The 19,718-nt window shown below is 46.0% G+C and overlaps 3 protein-coding genes across 3 annotated transcripts; all 3 read left to right on the plus strand.

Moving 5' to 3' along the window:
• Positions 1–2,960: 2,960 nt before the first annotated feature.
• CCR75_009015 (uncharacterized protein) lies at positions 2,961–3,719 on the plus strand (the record flags this gene model as incomplete). The annotated part of the gene is made up of 1 exon (XM_067967062.1): positions 2,961–3,719. The coding sequence occupies one exon, from the start codon at positions 2,961–2,963 to the stop codon at positions 3,717–3,719; it is 759 nt and encodes a 252-aa protein (XP_067819864.1).
• A 1,614-nt stretch (positions 3,720–5,333) lies between these two features.
• CCR75_009016 (uncharacterized protein) lies at positions 5,334–5,954 on the plus strand (the record flags this gene model as incomplete). The annotated part of the gene is made up of 1 exon (XM_067967063.1): positions 5,334–5,954. The coding sequence occupies one exon, from the start codon at positions 5,334–5,336 to the stop codon at positions 5,952–5,954; it is 621 nt and encodes a 206-aa protein (XP_067819863.1).
• A 362-nt stretch (positions 5,955–6,316) lies between these two features.
• CCR75_009017 (uncharacterized protein) lies at positions 6,317–7,414 on the plus strand (the record flags this gene model as incomplete). Its single annotated transcript, XM_067967064.1, has 1 exon — positions 6,317–7,414. The coding sequence occupies one exon, from the start codon at positions 6,317–6,319 to the stop codon at positions 7,412–7,414; it is 1,098 nt and encodes a 365-aa protein (XP_067819862.1).
• Positions 7,415–19,718: the final 12,304 nt, after the last annotated feature.

Raw genomic sequence — 19,718 nt, forward strand, 5'->3', positions numbered from 1 at the left:
TTTTGTAAATTCCGACTCTTGATAAATTTTGACACGATAGACTTCTTCAAATTGTGATGTCTTCAATTTCCTTAAGAAGTCAGCAGAGGAATAATGACCGATTCACAACCTCATCATATGGTATGTCACCACTTTTGAACGAAACTTGATGAGTACGTCAATTAATGATTGGCTCGTGCGCAGCACACCAGGGCTTACCCGGAATTACATCATGGCAATTGCTCATTGGCCACTCAATGACCGGAACGTCAGAAATTCGATTATCATCAAATGGGCTATTGGCGACTCCTTTCTTCACTTATTTTTGGTGTTATTAGTGCCTTCGAAACGAGTGACTTGAAAGCCATTTCAGGACATGACGCATTGCAGCAAACTCGGCTTCACCCCATTGCATGTGGCGCCAGAATCGAGTATCATATTGACAGCACGATCGTCAAGATGACCCTTTTAGATGATCAAATCTTTTCCCGTGAAGGAAGCAAAGTCAGCTTCACATAGTGTGGTGATAGCTTCGTTTGACGCAGTCGCGATGGTTTCTTCTTTAACTGACTCATTCACGAAATAGTTGGCGTTCGCACGATCGCGACGATATCCGTTGCCGCGATTATTTTGCTGGTTCCTGCGCTTGTAACACTGCTGAATCGTGTGCCCCAGTATTTTGCAGTATGCACACTTTCGTTTATTTCGACGTCGATTATGGACGCAAGAAGACCTATTAAATGGCCGAGCATTGCCGATTTCCATCGGCTCTGGCTTCTTGTTTAATTCTCTGGCCACATTTTGTGGACCAGGACGAGGTTTTGTAGCGTTGTGGTGATGATAAACACCCGAATGTGTGCGTTCAAAATCGAGCGCCACAGTAATAGCATCCTACAGTGCGTTTCCCCGTCGATATTGAACTTCTTCTTGAGTTCTTGCTTTAAACCCTCGTTGAAAATAGATGAAATGTCAACTCGAGTCATGTCCTCAACTTGCGAAATAATGTGTCGAGATTTCGCAATGTAGTCCGTTAAGCCTTTGCAATTGGCTTGTCTCAGCCGATGCAGATCGTCTCGAAGACGTTGTTGCAGATCCGCAAAGACGAATTGTTTTTTTTTCACTGCTAGAGAAAACTCATCGGCTGAGTGAATTTCTTTTTTGATGCAGCAAGAGCCATTGTGCTGCTGGTCCTCGCAATGAGCTTCCTAGTACGGCAAGTACTTGAGGAGCCTTTGCGTCCTCTTTCCACTTCTTACCGTGCGCAATAAAATATTGCTGTACTTGCGCGTAATAAAGGCGAACCGACTCTTCGCTTTTTCCGCTTTACGTCGGCATCCTTAGCCCGTCCACCTTAAGCCCACCTATCTTTTAGGAATTAGCGAATGTTTTGATTAACTCTTGTTGTTGCTGTAGCATGTGCATCATTTGCTGCATTAGCTCGGCGTTTGAGGGTTGCCCATAATGGAAGAAGAATGTGTTCGGAACTATAAAAAGACTAGGCTCTTAAGTTGAACCGAAGATCCTTAAAAATGGTGCGCTCGGCTTCTTCTAAAAGCGCGTATACCTCGTGTAACGGAGCTGATAAGGTGGACTCTTGCTTGGGCAGGCATCCTTTCTCCTTGGTGAGTTGCTTTGCTAAGATCTTTGCAATGCGTCGGGCCTTTTGTAATGCGTCGGGTCTTTTGTAATGACGCAGGCAAATCGTTCGCAGTCTTTGCAGACTTTTCACCGTACTCAAAGAGGAAAGCCTTACTACAGTAGTATGGAATCTGATTATTAGCTTTTAGCTTTTTGCTCATAAATCTCAACGACTTTCTTTAGCCATTAAGCGTAATGGGTAAGAGATTCAATCTTATTCCAGATGGATTAACTGTTTCACCGTGTTAAGCCGGTCCCAACCTCACACAGACTAAGCGACTATATCTGTCAGGCAGACGCTTAGAGTTACAGTGGATACTGAAGCCACACAATCAAAACTGCTACGCAGCGCTTCCAAAGGAATGGAGCAGTTGACTGCGAGCGGAAATTCCCACGCTACAAGCAGTACGTTACTGGCTGCGAGTGGAATCCCTTACGCTACAAGTAGTGCTGGGCAATCCAACGCAGTGCAATCCAGCGAAGCGCGAACGGACGGCAAAGAAGCGAGCGGACGGCGAAGAAGCGAGCAGACGGCGAAGAAGCGAGTAGACGGCGAAGAAGCGAGCGGACGGCGAAGAAGCGAGCGGACGGCGAAGAAGCGAGCGGACGGCGAAGAAGCGAGCGGAAGACCAACAAGTGGTACCACTTGTGAGGAATGAGGGTAAATTACGACTGAATTATTTTTTTTGCTTTACTAGCCGATACTTTTGGCTCATCCTCTAAGGATCGCCTATCCTAAATCTAATTATTACTAAGTATCATCTCTCCTTATTGCGCCAACCTTTTTACTTGTTTTTATTATGGCGCATATGTAATTTGAATCAATAGAAAAGGAATGGTATAAAAGATAAATCGAAATGAGTGGTCATGGGCTCAGCGAGTTGAATGGTCCTGACAATCTCGCGCTGGGACGGAGATAGTGTGCGGTACAAGGAACACCTGTTTATTTTACTTAGCTAGCACTACGTCGTAACGAAGTATACTTACTAAACAGTGTAGAGCAAATTAGAGACTGTTTCTTGTCGTCGTTATTTTTAATATTCATATCCTTCTATGGCTAGTATGAAGGACTTAGACCTTTGTCCATCTGTAAACTAGAATCGGTTGCCGCACTCTATCTCTACAGCCTTACCAAATATACATCAGCCAAAGGATCATGTTTTCCTAAAATTTTACTTAGTTAAACTGTTTGCTAACTGGCATTCTTTTTTTTAATTAATAACGATCTGGCAATAAAATCCATTCAAATAACAAAATAAAAATTTCCAAAAAATAACCTACCCCCCGTTCTTCCGAACACTTTCTTGAACAGGATCCGCAGCAGTCGACAAAGTTTAGCAACGATGTCGGACTGGCGCCGTGATCTTCAGCTCGTGGGCGTCGTTTTCATAGTCACCACGGCGCTATTAGGCGTGATGTTGCACTCGCTGGTAATCTCGACGCTCACAGACACCGAGTGGCTCGCGCTTCGACTGCCTACAACGCTCGAGGCAGCTCAAGAGCTAGGCAAGACCCTTCAGAGCTTCTCCGAGCGCCAACGAGGTTCACTTTTGCTCGCACACATGGGCTGCTATCTATACCTGCAAACATTTGCGATTCCGGGCACCGTATTTTTCAATCTATTGGGCGGCGCGTTGTTTGGGATGACGCTGGGATTTCCTCTGTGCTTGGCTAACAACACACTGGGATCGGTCTTTATGTTTCTCCTTTCGCGGCGTTTTGGCTACCGCGTCGTCACGCACTTTTTTCCGCAAAAACTCGATCGCTTAAGAAGTATATTGGACGCACATCGCGACGAAATGGCGCTGAATATGATATTCCTGCGCGTATTTCCATTCACCCCCAATTGGTTTATTAACATGGCGTCGCCCCACTTGGCCATTCCGCTAGGCCAATTTACGTTAGGCCCGCTATTTGGGCTCGTTCCGTACAATTTCCTGAGCTGCAAAGCTGGGCTTATTCTGCGCGAGCTACGATCGCGTGGAGACATTATTGATAGCGCCACGACGATGCAGCTTATAGTGGTTGCTATCGTAGGTGGCCTTGTGCTCCCAAGACTAAAGAGGCGTTTTGCCACGACCACTGGTACCAAGCATGATTAAATTGAGTGTTTAAATTACGTTTGTCTTGTCCAAGTTTTTGCTGAATTGAGTAAGTTTCAGATAATTAAAAAAATCTAAAAGCTATCATTCAGCGTGTATCAAACGCACTATTTTTTTTTTTGTTCGTCGGGACCAAGCTAGACAAAATAAATGTCAGAGATACTTCTTATTCATTCGACGCCAGGCCAATTAGGTCTGCAGAGCTCTTATTGGGTTTGACTATCACAAGGTGCGTAATTAGATCCCGAATTTTCAGTATTTAAAATGCTAGACACGGGCGGATTTTAATTTTTTTCTGACAGACTGTAATCGTGAAGGTCTTCTTTCGTTGGAATGGATATGCAAATCTTTTAGATTATTATTAGAGTATACAATTATACGAGTAGTCTGCGCTGGTGCTCCCTCGCACTGCAGCAGCAATTTTCAATTATTTTGTTTGGCGGGAGTTGTTATACCTTTTAACGATTACTTTCAAACAGAAAAAAAGTTATCGCGATTACAACTTAAGATTCTGGAATGTGATGCTAAAAATTAATGGCTAGAACACTGCGATGTAAGAAATAGCTAATTAATTTCAAGGGAAAGCACAATATCGTTCAAGCTAATGCGAGGTTTAAATCAAGCTGTCGACGTCCTAACTGCAATAAGCCACGAAAATGCAGGCTGTTTTCCGTATCAAAACAAAAGCAGCCGACCGGCCGTGATGGCAAAAGGTGGTTCTACCAAGAGAATTCAAGGTGCCTTCCTCTAATATTTTAAGCGCAAATAGGTTTTCATCCGACTTCTATACAAACACGTAAAAACTCGCGGTACTCAAAAGTGATTAGCAAGCAACTTAACGATTTAGAGGTATGCCAGCGTCGACGTCCTGTCATGTAAAAAGACGCATTCTTCACATTGCCGTATTAAGACGCAATTTTTTTTGCGAAGTCTTCGGGGCCGTGTAGGAGTCACTTAGCTTGCTCATCACCAAATAAAAAAATGCTCTTCGATCAATCGCTGCAAACTTTCATGTTCCTCGCGAAACAAACTTTTGCGCAATATTGGACGCATATTCCCAAAAACAGTTTATTATTTGCGACTGAACTTCATTGCAATGTGCGCTCATGAATGTGTTGGAGGTCTCCGCATTGCATAATTCAGAGGAGTGCTATTATGTAAGGCACGAAAATATTCTAGATCGTGTTTTTCTGTCACATGCAACAGGCTTTCTAGCTACTGGTAGCGTTAAAGACTTGCATTGGCCTTGTATGCAAATTGCCTGAGGTCACTTTAGGTTTTCCGACACTATTTAAATAACTCATGTTACAGCTCTCCCGTGACCTCAAGAGCAAACGGTTGTATCAGACGATGTACTGTATGTACAGTATTATTTACGCTACTTTTTTTTTGCAGTTTCCATTTTGAGGTTGTCAAGGATGTAAGAAACTATTTTAAATTTTAAATTTGAGCTATTATGGAGTATTAAGCGGCTAAAAAAGCATCTTCGGCTACTATTGCTTGTCAGCTTGAAAATAAAAAAAGTTTTGAAGCAATAATGGACTACGTACCTAATATCACGCTGTACAAGAAATGACTCAAAACCAATAAAAACAACACTCTTCGCCTTGCGTCATGGCCTTCATGTCGGTAGCTCGTCAGGCACGCGCCACTTCTCGATTCCTCTATTCCCGTATGCGCGTTTGTCCTCTTGTAGCTAATGAGCAATTCTTGCAGCGAACGAAGTGGCAGCGCTTGCCCTGTGCGATGGAGTCTCCGATCCTATCGACTCGAGTAGGCTTTTTGCGAACAAAGGTGAGCGAGCGTGTGGTCCTGCCAGAAGAGAACGAAATTGAACCTACGCTAGCATTTGACGACAGTGAAATGACAATTGAAGATGCTTCGATTGAAAACTTGCTGAAAGAGCTCAATGAAGTTTTTGAAATTATTGCTGCTGTGCCACTGATGGATGAAGAGGAGTATGGGGAAGTGCGCCAACACTTTGAGAGTGGCAGTGGTCTTGATGAGATTGATGAACGTGGGTATAATATTAAAGCTGGGACGCATAAGATTTGGAAGGGTGAGCGCGACCTTACAAAGATTGTTGAGGGATTGGATACCGATTCGGCCCAGATTCTGCAGCGTATCCTGCTCCACACGCTTAATATTGAGAGAAAAGTGCGTGAGATGCTCTCGAATGGTGGAGTTGATCCCGATGACAAAGATGAGTTGCAAGAAGACAATCAGGTCATTTGAGATTGTCCGTTAAAAAAGAAGTCATCTCGACACCATCAAGGTATTGCGGAGATCTTGGTCGAGCCCGCGTGCTTTGCTTTTGCTCTTAACTTTTGATTCGACACAGGCAATCAAGACGTCTAAGTCCCGTATAAATGATGTACGTATACTTGCACCATTGATAAATTCTCCTTATCTTATGTTAGAAATAAAGAACGATTGTAAGAATACCTCGCCGTAAAATGCACAAGAAAATGGGCAACATGTAATTTCAGGCATGACCCGAATTTGTGCTCATTACGAAAAACGCATATTTTGCTCTCAAAAAAAGTGATAAATAATTTTATTCATTCTTGCCTTCAGGGCTCTGAAAAGCGGTGGTAATGGGCTTCGTCGCACTAGCTCGTCAGACGCTTATCGTTTCTCGCTTCCAAATGCACGCGTCTACACGCTTAAGCACAGCAATTCCCTGGCAACAAATGCATAAGCACCGCGTGCCTTGCTCTATCGACCCTCCATTCCTATCAACCCGAACCAGCAGCATTAGTTTTGTACGAACAAAAGTCAGCGAACGCACGCTCCGTCGGAAGAAATTACGCGTCAACAAGAGCCAAAAAGGAGTCAAGGTGCCAATTCTTAAAGAAACGTTGCGCAAGCTCTATTTGCGTACGCATCCGGATCTCTTTGGACAGTATCCAACGCAGCAGCGCGCAAATGAGGAATCGTACAAAGAGCTCTTGGGCATCCTGGACGCCATTGAGAAACACAATCAATTTCCCCCAGCCAAGACCTTAAAACTTCCATTTTTTTTAAAAACACCTATCGAGGGTGAATTTAAAGAAGTCGAGTTGCAACTACGCACGACGGGAGGTGCATGTAATACGTTGGTAGAGGAGGCATTGGGTCAATTTTTCAGCAACTGTGGGCTCCCTGAGGTCTTTCAATGGGACAAAGGAAGCTGGGGCAAAAGTGTAGGTAAACACGCAGTAGAGAATCCAAATTTAGGCTTTGAAAAGGAAGATGAAACGCATGAGAACGACCGTCACGAGGCCAAGCGCGAAGAACGGCATTCTTCAGCTCCGGCTTATAATCCCGTGGATCGTAAAGCACCAGAAGATCATTCGATTGAAAAGGTTCTGAATGAGTTAGACGACACGTTGCAGCTTATTGCTGTCGTGCCATATCTTGACGACGACGACAAGCAACAGCAAGCTATTAAAACTCATTTTGAACACGGATCAGGTCTCGATGACCTCGATGCTCAAGGGTATTCACTGAAAGCGGGAGTTATTCAATTGTGGCAAGGCGAACGGAATCTACAGGCACTGATTCCTGGATTAGATGGCGACTCGGCGATTCTAATGCAGCGAATTTTGCTTCATACCGTCGATATTGAAAAGCGTCTCGAGAACGTCATTGCTCAAAGCTCCTTGGACGTTACGAGATTCACTGCGGAAGCTTGTAATCAACAGAGCGAGTAAAGATTCTTGGATGACTTTATCGATAAAAGATTATCGCGTTATGTGGGCATTTACAATGAATTAATTGTTAAGCACTGAACTTACATGCCCAAATGCACAAAAGATGACACGGCACTAGGACCTGCACCCAGGATTGGAAAGAATAGTGAATTACTTCTTTGAGTCGCTGTCCTAGACAGGAATTAGCTCTTACATAACATCGAGTGACCCGGGGCCGTCAGTTTAGCACGAAATGGAACGGGGTGTACCGTTAAAACATGAATATTATTTCTGTAAGAGAAAATAATAAAGAAGTATTTACGTTGGAATTGTTATATTCAACTTAAATTCCTAGGTACTTAATTGAAGTAATAAAAAAAAAACCTACCACTTAAGTGTGCTTCATATATATGTGACCCACCCTTATGTATGTGATGCACATTGGTACATCCTAGCGTCATCCGCTATGCGAAATACCCAAAAACGATACGCTCGCAGCACATATTAGTCTATCTACAAAGACGGCATTTATGCTAGGTAATAACAGAAATTTATATTTAATGCGATTAAATATAAATCAGTCTTAAACTTACAATATACTTGATAAGTTTGCACGAGGAGCCGGATTACCGCTCCCGTGACGACACTTTTATCAGTGTACTTCGTGAGTTGGGTGAGGTCGCTAAGGCGCCCACCACAAACCTCACTGCACGTGAGAGAAGGCGGTAAATCGTCGAAGGTGTGTGCGTGCGTAGTACGTGGCAGCTTTAAGTAGCGCCCGTCTACACTTGGTGGAACTTGAAATCCTTCCCACGACCCGCATCTTTGAGCGTGTACGTGAGGATGAGCCTCAATATCGATTGGACTCATTTCCCCCCACCTCCGAACATCATCGGGAGTTGGCTGAGCAGACGGCGCAGGGACTTAGGGAACAAGCCATGGCCAGGGTCTTGGGTAGTCTCCTGAGCAACATGTTACTCAGTTGGAGCAGTTTGACGCACTCATGCTCGGACAGCGAAGGGTCGCGTCCGAGGCACAAAGCCATGCTACGGCGGAGTCTGTCACACAGACTCAGGATGAGCTAAGGCGAGAGCAGGCTCGAAGCGAGGCTTTCAACAGGACTGTTAAGATGCTCTCCGCTCTCAGCCGAGGCTTATTCGGATGGACCCGCCCAAGTTCGATGGAACTGCAGCGCGCACGATATCCATCGGCTGTTAGCAGTAAAGCAATGCGGTGTGTCGCAGCTAATCGAAGATGACAGCCCGATGGTGCCGTACTCCATGTCGCACCCGCGCGGTAAAGCCTCAGAGTGGGCTTACTCGGCGGGTATAGCGTATTCAAGGTGTTCCCTTCATGGGCGATTATAAGACAAAGACTCGCGCCATGTGCCAGCCACCAAACAACGAGGTGTTGCATAAGGTGCGCGTTTTCGGGGCGTGGCAGGCGAAGCGATCTATGCAAGAGCATGTGCAGGAGATGCACTAGCTGTCGGGATCAATTACCGTAGGTCCGATTGGGGAGCACATAAAAGTGCCCAAGTTTATGAACGGAATACGTCATGGCTCATCGTGACAGGCTCTTATTAGAAAGGTGCCGTCAACGATGGAATCCAAATTGCCTTAGTTGAGGAGAAATTTTACAACAGTGCCTCGGCGATAGCTTGGTATAAGCCGTCGGCCGAGAGAACAGGTGTCACTTCCATGGAGTTGGGCAATGCAGACGTTGTCTGTCACAAATGTGGCAAGCGCAGTCATATGAGCGCTGCTATGCCTGGGCCCCTGCTGGGGCGAAGACGCCCAGCAAGAGGAATCCCTTTCCGAAGAGCGATGGCAATAACCAGCGTGCGAGACGCATGAGTCCGCATCTACCACTGAGGGGTCGAAAAAATGCAGGAGAAAGCTGAGGTAAATCGCTTTAGCTTCATCGATGGCCTGTTATGGCATCAGCTGTCACCTTGTGATTCCTTGGGAATCTATGTGCCTCATGACACAGACCTCAAGCTGATGACCCTTCACGAGCTCCATGATGCGCCATCTAGTGGGCATCTGGGCCGTGAAAAGACATTCTTACGAGTGTCAGAGAAATTTTGGTGAACGCACTTATTTAGATGGGTGGCCAACTATATTCGCTCTTGCGAACAGTGTCAGCATAAAGCCTGCACCGTCCAGCAGTGCGCCACTGAAGCCGCTACCGATTCCAACCAACTGTTGGAAGTCAGTAAGTCTAGACTTCACATTAGGGTCGGACGGGGCTCGTCGTCTTCGTAAACGGTCTAAGCAAGATGGTTCATTCAGCACCATGTAAGACATCGATCAAAGGCAAGTAGGCAGCTCTCTTGTCCTGGATCGCGTATACCGATTACACGAGATGGCCGAGTCCATAGTATTGGACCGGGATCAATGATTTACGTCTGGGTTTTGGCGACAAGTGCTTGGGCTGCTAGGTGGCGAGTTCCCCATGTCGACTGCAGACCATCCTCAGATCAATGGCCAAACAGAACGTGCCAATCAGGTCGTGGTGGATAAATAGATATAATGGCCTATACCTATTTATGGATAAGATTTCTGAACATTACTATGTAAGTAATATTCTCCAAATATTCTCTACCTTTTAGATAATATATTAATAAACTATTTATAAGTGTTAATTTTATGTAACGATACACCCCGTCGTAGCATGCGTGCGGCCCAGAACATCTAAGGGCATCCCAGACCTGTTATTGCCTCCAACTTCCTTTGGTTTGATTACCCAAAAGTCCATCTAAGAAGTCCACACACCTACCAAAAATGGTAAGCGGAACTATTTAGCACGAGCCGGATTACCGCTCCCGTGAAGACACTTAATCAAAGTACTTAGTGCGTTAGGTGAAGTCGCTAACGCGCCCACCGCAACTACCTCACTGCACGCAAAAGAAGCTGGTTAAACCGCCTCCTCGCTGTGCTATGGTGTGTGTATAAGTAGAGCGTGGCCGCATTACGACGTGCCCGCTTGCAGTTTACTGATGCCTGAATTGAGTCCTGAGCATTTATCGTTTAATTAAAATTCATCAGATAGGAAGATCAATAAAAATCTTGAGTCTGGTTCGCGAGGCGAAAATAGCCAAATCGACCACCCTTACAATGAAGCTTAAATTTTAGCCCACGCAATTTTAATTTTAGAGGTCGAGCATAATTTCGAGCGTACACTCGCTGCAGCATATATTTACAGCGGAACATCGTAGGAAGATGCAGGTATCATTTAGGCCTTCGCTGTCTACTGAAAGTCGTTTACGCTATCACTACATTTAGGTTAGCGTCAGCAGTTGGCGTATGCGTAAAATTTTAACGCTCGCTCATACCAGGCTTGCTCCTGATCTGGTAATCGACAATATCAAAGCCGGGTCTAAGAATGGGTCTGGCTTGGTCCCGCCTTTTCGAGTACAGCTAATCACACATGCGGAGGCTGCCTATTTGGCGTTACTCGAAGAGCAGCACGCGCACCGAAAGGCCTTATCAAATTACTATAGTGGCCGCTTATGCCATATACAACTTAAATAACGTTCCTATAAAGCTCAGCAGTGTGTCCAACAAATGGTGCTGGTCGAATGTACGGTTCCGTACCGCTTGGAGGTCGAAACCTCAATACCGAACAAAATGGAGTTAACGTTAGACATATGGAATATCATCAAATGTTGACGTTGCATTTTATGCGCAATCGGAGACGCGGTTGTGCCTGTTCACGCGCGCTCGCCCAAATCGACGTGTTTTTGACTGCCTCTGTAATGAGGCACACATTGGTTGGAGAACCGTTTTGTGGTACCTTTATTGTAATGGGGCACACATCGGTTGGAGAACCGTTGTTGTGGTACATTTACTTTATGGGTAAATACCCTTTTATTCTATTTTAAAATAATTAATTACTTAAATTCCATTTATTATGGGTAACAAATGTAGTCGCCGCCAGATATATATCTGGCGGCCGAAATCTATTTTGAATTAGCTACGGTAAGGTTTTGAATTTAAATTAAAATTAAAAATGCTGAGTTTTCCTTTTGATCTTGAAGTCTAAAAGTCTTCCTCTATCTTTAGCAGCGAAGAAGCTCCGCTACATCTGGTAGCACTAGTAGTCAATCTCTGAGTCTTTATAAGACTAAGCCTTCACTGAAATGGAAGAGGTCTCAAAACTTATAGAAGCGCAGGGCATAGCGTATGACAAGCTCAAAACTTTATTTGGGCTTGAATATGTAAAGTTCAGTATATTCAGGGACCAGAGGTTTTGCATGCAAGGGTTGAAACCTTCATGCGTACGAATCCTCCCCGATCGGCCAGGTTCAGGATCACCCTTGCGGCATCTATGCCAACTCGGTATATCTCTGTACCTCGAAGATAGAGCCATGGAGTGGGCACTCTCGTGCAGCGTCCATAGACGACGCTTTTTTTTCTCATGGGATTCGGTAATTCAGCAAATGACCAGCATGTTTGCACCGCCTGATTAGGCTTTACGCATACGATCACGGCTCATAGCGACTCGACAGGGTAAACGAGCCCTAGAGGACCATGCCCAGGAGTTGAGAACACTCATTGCATCTATGCTTCAAGGCCCGATGCAAGAAGCAACTATCGTAAATTTTTTTGGGGTTTCTCAATGAAGGCGTTGACCGTTCGGAATTATTACGACCCCATCCAGCTACTTTCGAAGACGCAATTGCCATAGCGCTACGCGCTGAGTTCGTCTTTAAGTCTGCTCGCGTTAGCCCGCCTATTTACCGAACAAGCTCTTCGAGCACATTGGTACCGTCTAATAGACCGGAATTCATGGATCTACGCCTCGTTGAGGAGGGAGAAAAGGCACTTCAAGCAGTGGAACAGCATGAAATCATTTGTAGATGTTGTATGTGCGGAAGCACGAAACATTTACGTCCGGCCTGTCCCCTACAAAATACTCGTAAAGCTCAAAATAGCACCAATTCCGACCTATACCAGAAATCTGGTACGGTGCGGAAAACGTCGATACCATGTAGGTGAAAACCGCTCTACTGGGGAAGACCTAGGCTCTGTTAAAACTCTAGGAGGTGAGAATAAATAGAATCTAGCCCCAATTAGATCGGTGAGAGTACAAGCCTGGCTGCTAGTCGCTTTAGCGACTGTAAAGGGTTTTGATAAGCCGTGGTCAATTATAATTGACTCAGGAGCGTCTTGCACTTATGCTTGACGTCTTTCGCTTGAGGGAAACTAATGCGTTGGGGACTTAAAGCGCATGAAGGTGATACAATCACTGTTCGCTTAGCGACTGGGACTCGTGTCACTGTTCCCAAAGTTCCATTGAACTTAGGTATAAAGTTTCTGGACTTTGACAGTATGGAACGCTGTCTCGTCCTTGATTTGGATTCGAGATATGATCTCATCCTTGGTATGGCCTGGTTAGAACACCATGAGCCATGGATCGATTGGAGGTCTAAGACCTTAGGCGCCACGCGCAATGTTCCTAGCAAAGTTTTGGAGAGTCATGAACCCACCTTTGCTAGGCAACAAAAGCGCTATTGGCGCGGATCATTGAATGAGTCTGTCAGTGTTTTAGACATTGGCATGTCTGAGTTAATAAACTCTAATGTTAAAAACATTAATTCTGAGCCCGACTCAGCAGAAATAAGTGGAACGGCACGTACTCCGTCGAGTGACACTCGTTGTAATAACGATTCACTGAATGCTGAAAGCATTATTGGCCTAAGGCCGAATCATCAATGGTGCAATATCCCTGAGATACGTGAAGTGGCACGTCTAAGTCCACCGAGTATGGTCGGCCGAGGTGGCATCATACTGAGTGTCAGTAGTGAAACTGTTGGCGGTTCGCCAGGACCTCAAGGGTGCAATATCCCTGAGATACGTGGAGTGGCACGAACTAAGTCCACCGAGTGTGGTTGGCCGAGGAGGCATGTCCATAGTGACACTATTGGCGGTTCGCCGGGGCATTTGGGTCAAACCCTTCCAATGCACGTGAAGCGACACGTAAACGTTCGCTGGATAAAAAGTTGAGTTACCTAGCTCCTTGTCATGTCAAATTAGACACCATGTCTTGTATAGAACCAATACAGGCTTGAAATTTAGGGACGTGAATGTCCCGGCCTCTAAGAGGCGTATTGTCGCCACTCCAAGACAGGATGGACACGAAGCGTGTATACCCTCACAAAGTGATACGAGTGAGCAATTACACACGCTTGTAAATGGTGTAACCGGTAACATTGAGGGGGGAGTTAGCCTTGCGGTAATCCCTTCGTTACATGCTCTTTTAGAGATAGACGAAATGTCTATTGATGAGTGCGGCCAAGCCTTAAAGGCTGGAGACTACCATCTGTTTTACCTCCGGTTAGAGGTGTTCGTCATGAAATTGACTTGGTTCCGGGAACCAAATACTGTGTCACAAGACAATGGCCTTTACCAAGGGAGCAGTGTGACGTCATTGACGATTTCTTCCGTGTCAGCACGAGGCTGGAATTGTACGAGAGAGCAAATCTCCCCATTCGCTACCGACATTTTGTGTCAAAAAGCCAAATGGTAAATGACGCATTATACATGCTTATAATAAGCTTAATGCCGTCACTATACCAGCACAAACCCCTAGAAAGGATATTCTTCAGAACAATATGGTGTGATATACAATGTAAAGTGCATTGGACTTAGTCGATGGTTACTTCCAATTGCTCATGCGAGCTAGCGATATCGCGCTTACAGCGGTTAGCACTCCAAGCGGCATGTTATGGGAGTGGCTGGTTATGCATCAAGGTCTTTCCAACGTTCCGGCAACATTTAATCGTCTAGTGACGCAACTGTTCCGCCCTCATCGAGGTTATGCACAGACTTATTTTGATGAAATTTTTGTCCATAGTCGTGCGGAGCAGGGTCGGTCGGATATGGACAACCATTTCGACCATTTGCGAGCAGTGCTCGAGCGTATGCGCAGAAATGAATTGTATGCCAATGCATCCAAATGCATTTTTGACACAGAAGAAATTCCTTTCTTAGGGTGCTTCTTTACGAAGTGAGGCCTAAGAGCGGATCCCGCTAAGGTAAAAGCCATAGTAGATTGGCCGGTTCCTAGAAACCAAAAGGATTTGCGTAAGTGGTTGGGTCTCGCCAATTATTTACACAAATATAGCGAACATTACGCTAATATGGCTAGGCTATTATCTAATCTCCTTCAAAGGATACAGAATGGTGCTGGACTAGCACCGAATATAATGCTTTTCGAGCATTTAAGGATAGTCTTATCCATGCCCCGATTCTGGCACTGCCAAACCCAAATTGGCGTTTCAGTGTCGTCTGTGACGCATCAGATTTTGCTATTGGCAGTGCTCTGTTACAAACAGATGTTGATGGGCATGAACGTGTTATTGCGTTCGAGTCTAGACAGCTTAAAGCTGCGGAAAAGAACTACCCAATTCATGACAAAGATTTACTTGCTATGAAGTATGCTTTCGTCAAATTCAGAGTTCATCTGCTCGGCTCTAAGCCGTTTGTGATGGTACAGATCACGCGTCATTACACACGGCGACTAAGTCGCCCCATCTCACAGAGAATGGCCCGATGGCTATCCTTTTTCGCGGAATACAACTTCGAGGTGAAGTATAAGCCCGGCAAGCAGAATGCTTTGGCCGATGCGTTGTCACGCAGGCCGGTTTATGAGCTCTCTCATTTAATGACTATAATATCGCCTATTCCTGAATTATCCGTTCGGCTTACACCCAGGATGAGCAGCGTGTAGCTCTACCACGAGCTCTAAAGAACTCTAATTCAGGAATTGAATTGCCGGCATGTTTGCGTGCAAGGTTACATCGATTTTCTAACGATAACGATCTGTTGCTTTATTGCACCGACACTGCGGACCCTCCGCGTGTCGTTGTTTTTCATGATAAGGATTTGAAGTACCGACTCCTCTATGAGGCAAACGATACTGTCCTTGGTGGTCATCTCGGTAAAAAAAAATTACGGCTCTGTAAGCCAGATTTATTGGTGGCCCAAACTTCATAAATGGGTCAGCACATATGTTCGTACATGCGAAACTTGCCAACGGGTTAAACCCTAGGCGCATTTGAAGTACCGACTCCTCTATGAGGCACACGATACTGTCCTTGGTGGTCATCTCGGTAGAGAAAAAAACTACGGCTCTGTAAGCCAGATTTATTGGTGGCCCAAACTTCATAAATGGGTCAGCACATATGTTCGCACATGCGAAACTTGCCAACGGGTTAAACCCTCGGCGCATTTGAAGTACCGACTCCTCTATGAGGCACACGATACTGTCCTTGGTGGTCATCTCGGTAGAGAAAAAAACTACGGCTCTGTAAGCCAGATTTATTGGTGGCCCAAACTTCATAAATGGGTCAGCACATATGTTCGCACATGCGAAACTTGCCAACGAGTTAAACCCTCGGCGCATGCTGCTGCGCCACTGGCGAGCCTAACAAATCCGATCAAGTCCGGGATGAGCGCGTTTAGCTTCCCGTCCCCATAGGCTGTTTAGAGTCCATTAGTATGGATTTTGGTTGCGGTCTACCGAAAGATTCCGCCGGTAACTCCGGCACAGCGGAATTTGTTGACCGATTGAGCAAAATGGCTCACTTAGCACCGTGCCGGATTTCATTGATGGTAAAGGTACAGCTTAGCTGTTTATCGATCGCGTGTTTCGACAACATGGTTTGCCAGTGGCAATTGTCTCTGATCGGGCCCCTGTCTTACGGGTAAATTCTGGAAATCAATTTCCGAGTGCTCGGCACTAGATTGGATATGTCTACTGCGGACCACCCGCAGACCGATGGTCAAACTCAACGTGTCAATCGCGTCATTGAAGACGTTTTACGCAGCGTGTGTGCTCAACACCAAAGCGCTCGAGATCAATGCTTCCAGTGGTGGAGTTTGCATTAAATAACGCTTTAGATGCCTCTACAGGCTATACACCGTTCTATGTCAACGGTTTCACCCTTCCACGCGTTCCATTAACGATACCACTGCGTAGTTCAGGGCTTGGTGGGGGAGAACTAGCCGATAGGCTTGCTGATATCAGCCCTGTTACCGTTGAAAACAAGTAAGCGAGTTTCTCGCGAGGCGATTTAGTGTCTTAAGACATGAAAGGGATACGATGGCTGATAGCCAAGACAAACAAAAAGAACAAGCAGATGCCGAAGCAGAGGCTGTATTAATTCTTATAGGTCGGAGACCGAGTTTTACTAAACGCTAAAATCTACCTACCAACTTGAATTCCGCGGTCTTCAAGGCCAAATTGCGCCTGCGCTTAATTAGACCATTTAAGGTCGTGGCCAAGAAGGGCTTAGCTCTTACGCTGAACCTTCCTAGCAAGCTGCATACACACCAGTGTTCAACTTTGGCTTGATTAAGCCATATCGGGATCCTTCCAACGTGGACTTGAAGGCGCTTGCGCCGAGACAGGCAGTCGTGCCGCAGGTTGTTGCATCCTCACCAGGATGTCCAGCTGGCTCTCTAAACGAGGCTGCTGACGCTCCAGCGTAGAAAGACGGTCTCGAACGGCCTCAAAAGAGCTCTCAACTGAGCATGGACCTCACGAAGAAGTTGCACTCGTGCCTTAGAGCATCAAATGCTTAGCGCGGGGGAACCTTCAGTTTTGCGTAAAGAAATTTTTTAAGCGACGTCGTCGTAATAGTCAATACCCGTATCTGGTGAAGTGGCTAGGGTACCCCTCTTCTGAAAACTCTTAGGAGTTCGAGGTACCTCTTCGGCAAAATTGCCCGTACGCCGTTGACGTTTTTGAGCGCCAAGCTCAGGGTCAACTCGCGTCAAACGACGCTTCCCACCACTAAACGTGGGATTATGTGGATCTATAGCCTCAGTGCGGCTTCGATCCATGGTTGTACGGTCAACCGAAGCACTGAAATATCGGCTAGGCCTTTCTTCGTTTTGTGGCATAAATGCCGAACGTAACTGGCCTTTGGCCTTAAGCTTAGCGAAATCGAAGCGAAGCTTCTGTTCTAAACGAACATCAGCCATATCCGGAGACTCGCTGATATTCCAAATGTTACGAAAGCTGCGGGCCCGGTGGACCCAATTCTCAAATGAAACTATGTTTTCACTCATTGTTTCGTTTGGAAACAAAACGATCGGAATTTTCCCTCATGGAGATCACCAAAGCCCCACGGGCTTGATCACGTAAACGCGTCAGATACTGACTTCGCGTCATTACCTTTGGCGTAAGATATCGCTCATGAAGAGCCTCGTGGGCAGCGATCTCCTCCGGCGTTTTCGCCGGGTCATGGGAGATCCAGGTGCCCAAGCTGTGACCCGCTCTCTTTTTGAGACTCTCGTCCGCACTAAGCGGAGTGATTCTATATTCACTATGAGCATTAGCTTTTGCTATCTTGGCAGCCCGACGTCTATGAGGATTATCCGCTCTTGCTTTTCATCGAGCGGATTCGTAATGATACTGGACTCAGGGTCCCGTGTGCTGCTCAATGCAGTTAAGACATCAGCGGCACCACGTGCTGGGAACGGATTCGGGGCCCGCCGACGTTCATCGGGAGGAGAAGGCGTGAGAGAATGACGCTCTTTCTCCTCCTCCTCTGATGGAGAGTGACTTTCAAAGTCCACCATTCCTTCATCGTCGAGGAATGTGCTAAGAGTCTGTGACTTACGCTTGATTGTCATGAGACAAAGGAAAGTAAAACTCAACGAAACGATTGGCTGTTTAAGTTCCAACCTCAAAGAGGAAATGAAACGAATGTTGTCACACGGTGTCAACAGTCTGTTGGGGGAGGTGTAATGGGGCACACATCGGTTGGAGAACTGTTGTTCTGGCATATTTACTTTACGGGTAAAATACCCTTTTATCTAATTTTAAAATAGTTAGTTACTTAAATCCCATTTATTATGGGTAACAAATGTGGTCGCCGCCAGATATAAATCTGGCGGTCAAAATCTATATTAAATTAGCTAGGGTAAGGTTGTTAGATTAAAATAGTTAAATAAAGTGGAGATCCCTTTTGATCTTAAAGCGGTAAGTGCCTTTCTAAGGCTTCCGCATTGATCTGTAAGAGATAAAAGCCTTACTAAGGTTTATCCTCTTGGGCACTAGCTGCCACTTGGTTCTACGAACCCCTGAATCCCTTCAACTAGGATTCCTTAAGCTTTAATAGCTCGTACGACTCCCTGAGTTGTTAAACCCATTAGTTCAATTGAACTAAGTGACTCTCTGTGTAACGGGCTAAAGTTGCCCTAATGTTACACAGTCCCGTAAAGTATACTTGGTGTACTTAAGGGGATGGTCAATAACTAAATTATAGTAATTAGACCCAACACTCGGGTGTGGTGCACATTAGTGACCGACCCTTGTGTATGTGGTGCACATAGGCGCATTCACATTAGGAGGGATGACGCCCAGCAACATCCGTGATGACGACTAGCGTCATCCGTTACGCGAGGTATCTAGAAAGATACGCTCGCAATACATATTAAGTGTTATCTATAGAGATGACATTTTAATTGGTAAAAATAGGTATTTATATTTAATACGATTAATTATAAATCAGTCTGAACACTACTTCCTACTTGATAAGTGCGCACGAGGAGCCGGATTACCGCTCCCGTGACGACTCTTAATCACAGTACTTAGTGTGTTGGGTGAGGTCGCTAACGCGCCTACATCAACCACCTCACTGCACGCAAGAGAAGCAGGTTAAACCGCTTCCTCGCTGTGCTAGGGTGTGCGTCTAATTAGAGCGTGGCCGCATTACGACGTGCCCGCCTACACTTGGTAGCACTTGAAATCCTTCCCACGACCCGGATCTCGGCGTGTGTACATGAGGATGAGCCTTAATATTTATTGGGCTCATTTTCCCCACCTCTCCGAACATCATCGGGAGGTGGCAGGGCACATGGCGCAGGGACTTGGTGAACAAGCCCTGGACAGGCTCCTGGGTAGTCCTCCTGAGCAACATGTTGCTAAGTTGGAGCAGTTTGAGGCATTCGTGCTTGGACAGCGGAGAGCCGCGCCCGAGGCACAGAACCATGCTGCGGCGGAGTCCGTCACTCAAACTCAGGATGAGCTGAGGTATGAGCAGACTCGGAGCGAGGCTCTCACCAGAACTGCTGAAATGTTCTCTGCCCGGCCGCATCAGCCAAGGCCCATTCGGATGGACCCGCCCAAGTTTGATGGAGCTGCGGCGCACACGATTGTCCACTGGCGTTTAGCCGTGGAGCAATGCGGTGTTGCCCAGCTCATCGAGGACGAGAGCCGGATGGTGTCGTACGCCATGTCGCATCTGCGCGGTAAGGCCTCAGAGTGGGCTTACTCGGCGCTTATGGCGGACAGAAAGGCGTTCCCT

The sequence above is a fragment of the Bremia lactucae genome, linkage group LG7 (genome assembly GCF_004359215.1).
Source record: "Bremia lactucae strain SF5 linkage group LG7, whole genome shotgun sequence".
Taxonomy (NCBI): domain Eukaryota; phylum Oomycota; class Peronosporomycetes; order Peronosporales; family Peronosporaceae; genus Bremia; species Bremia lactucae.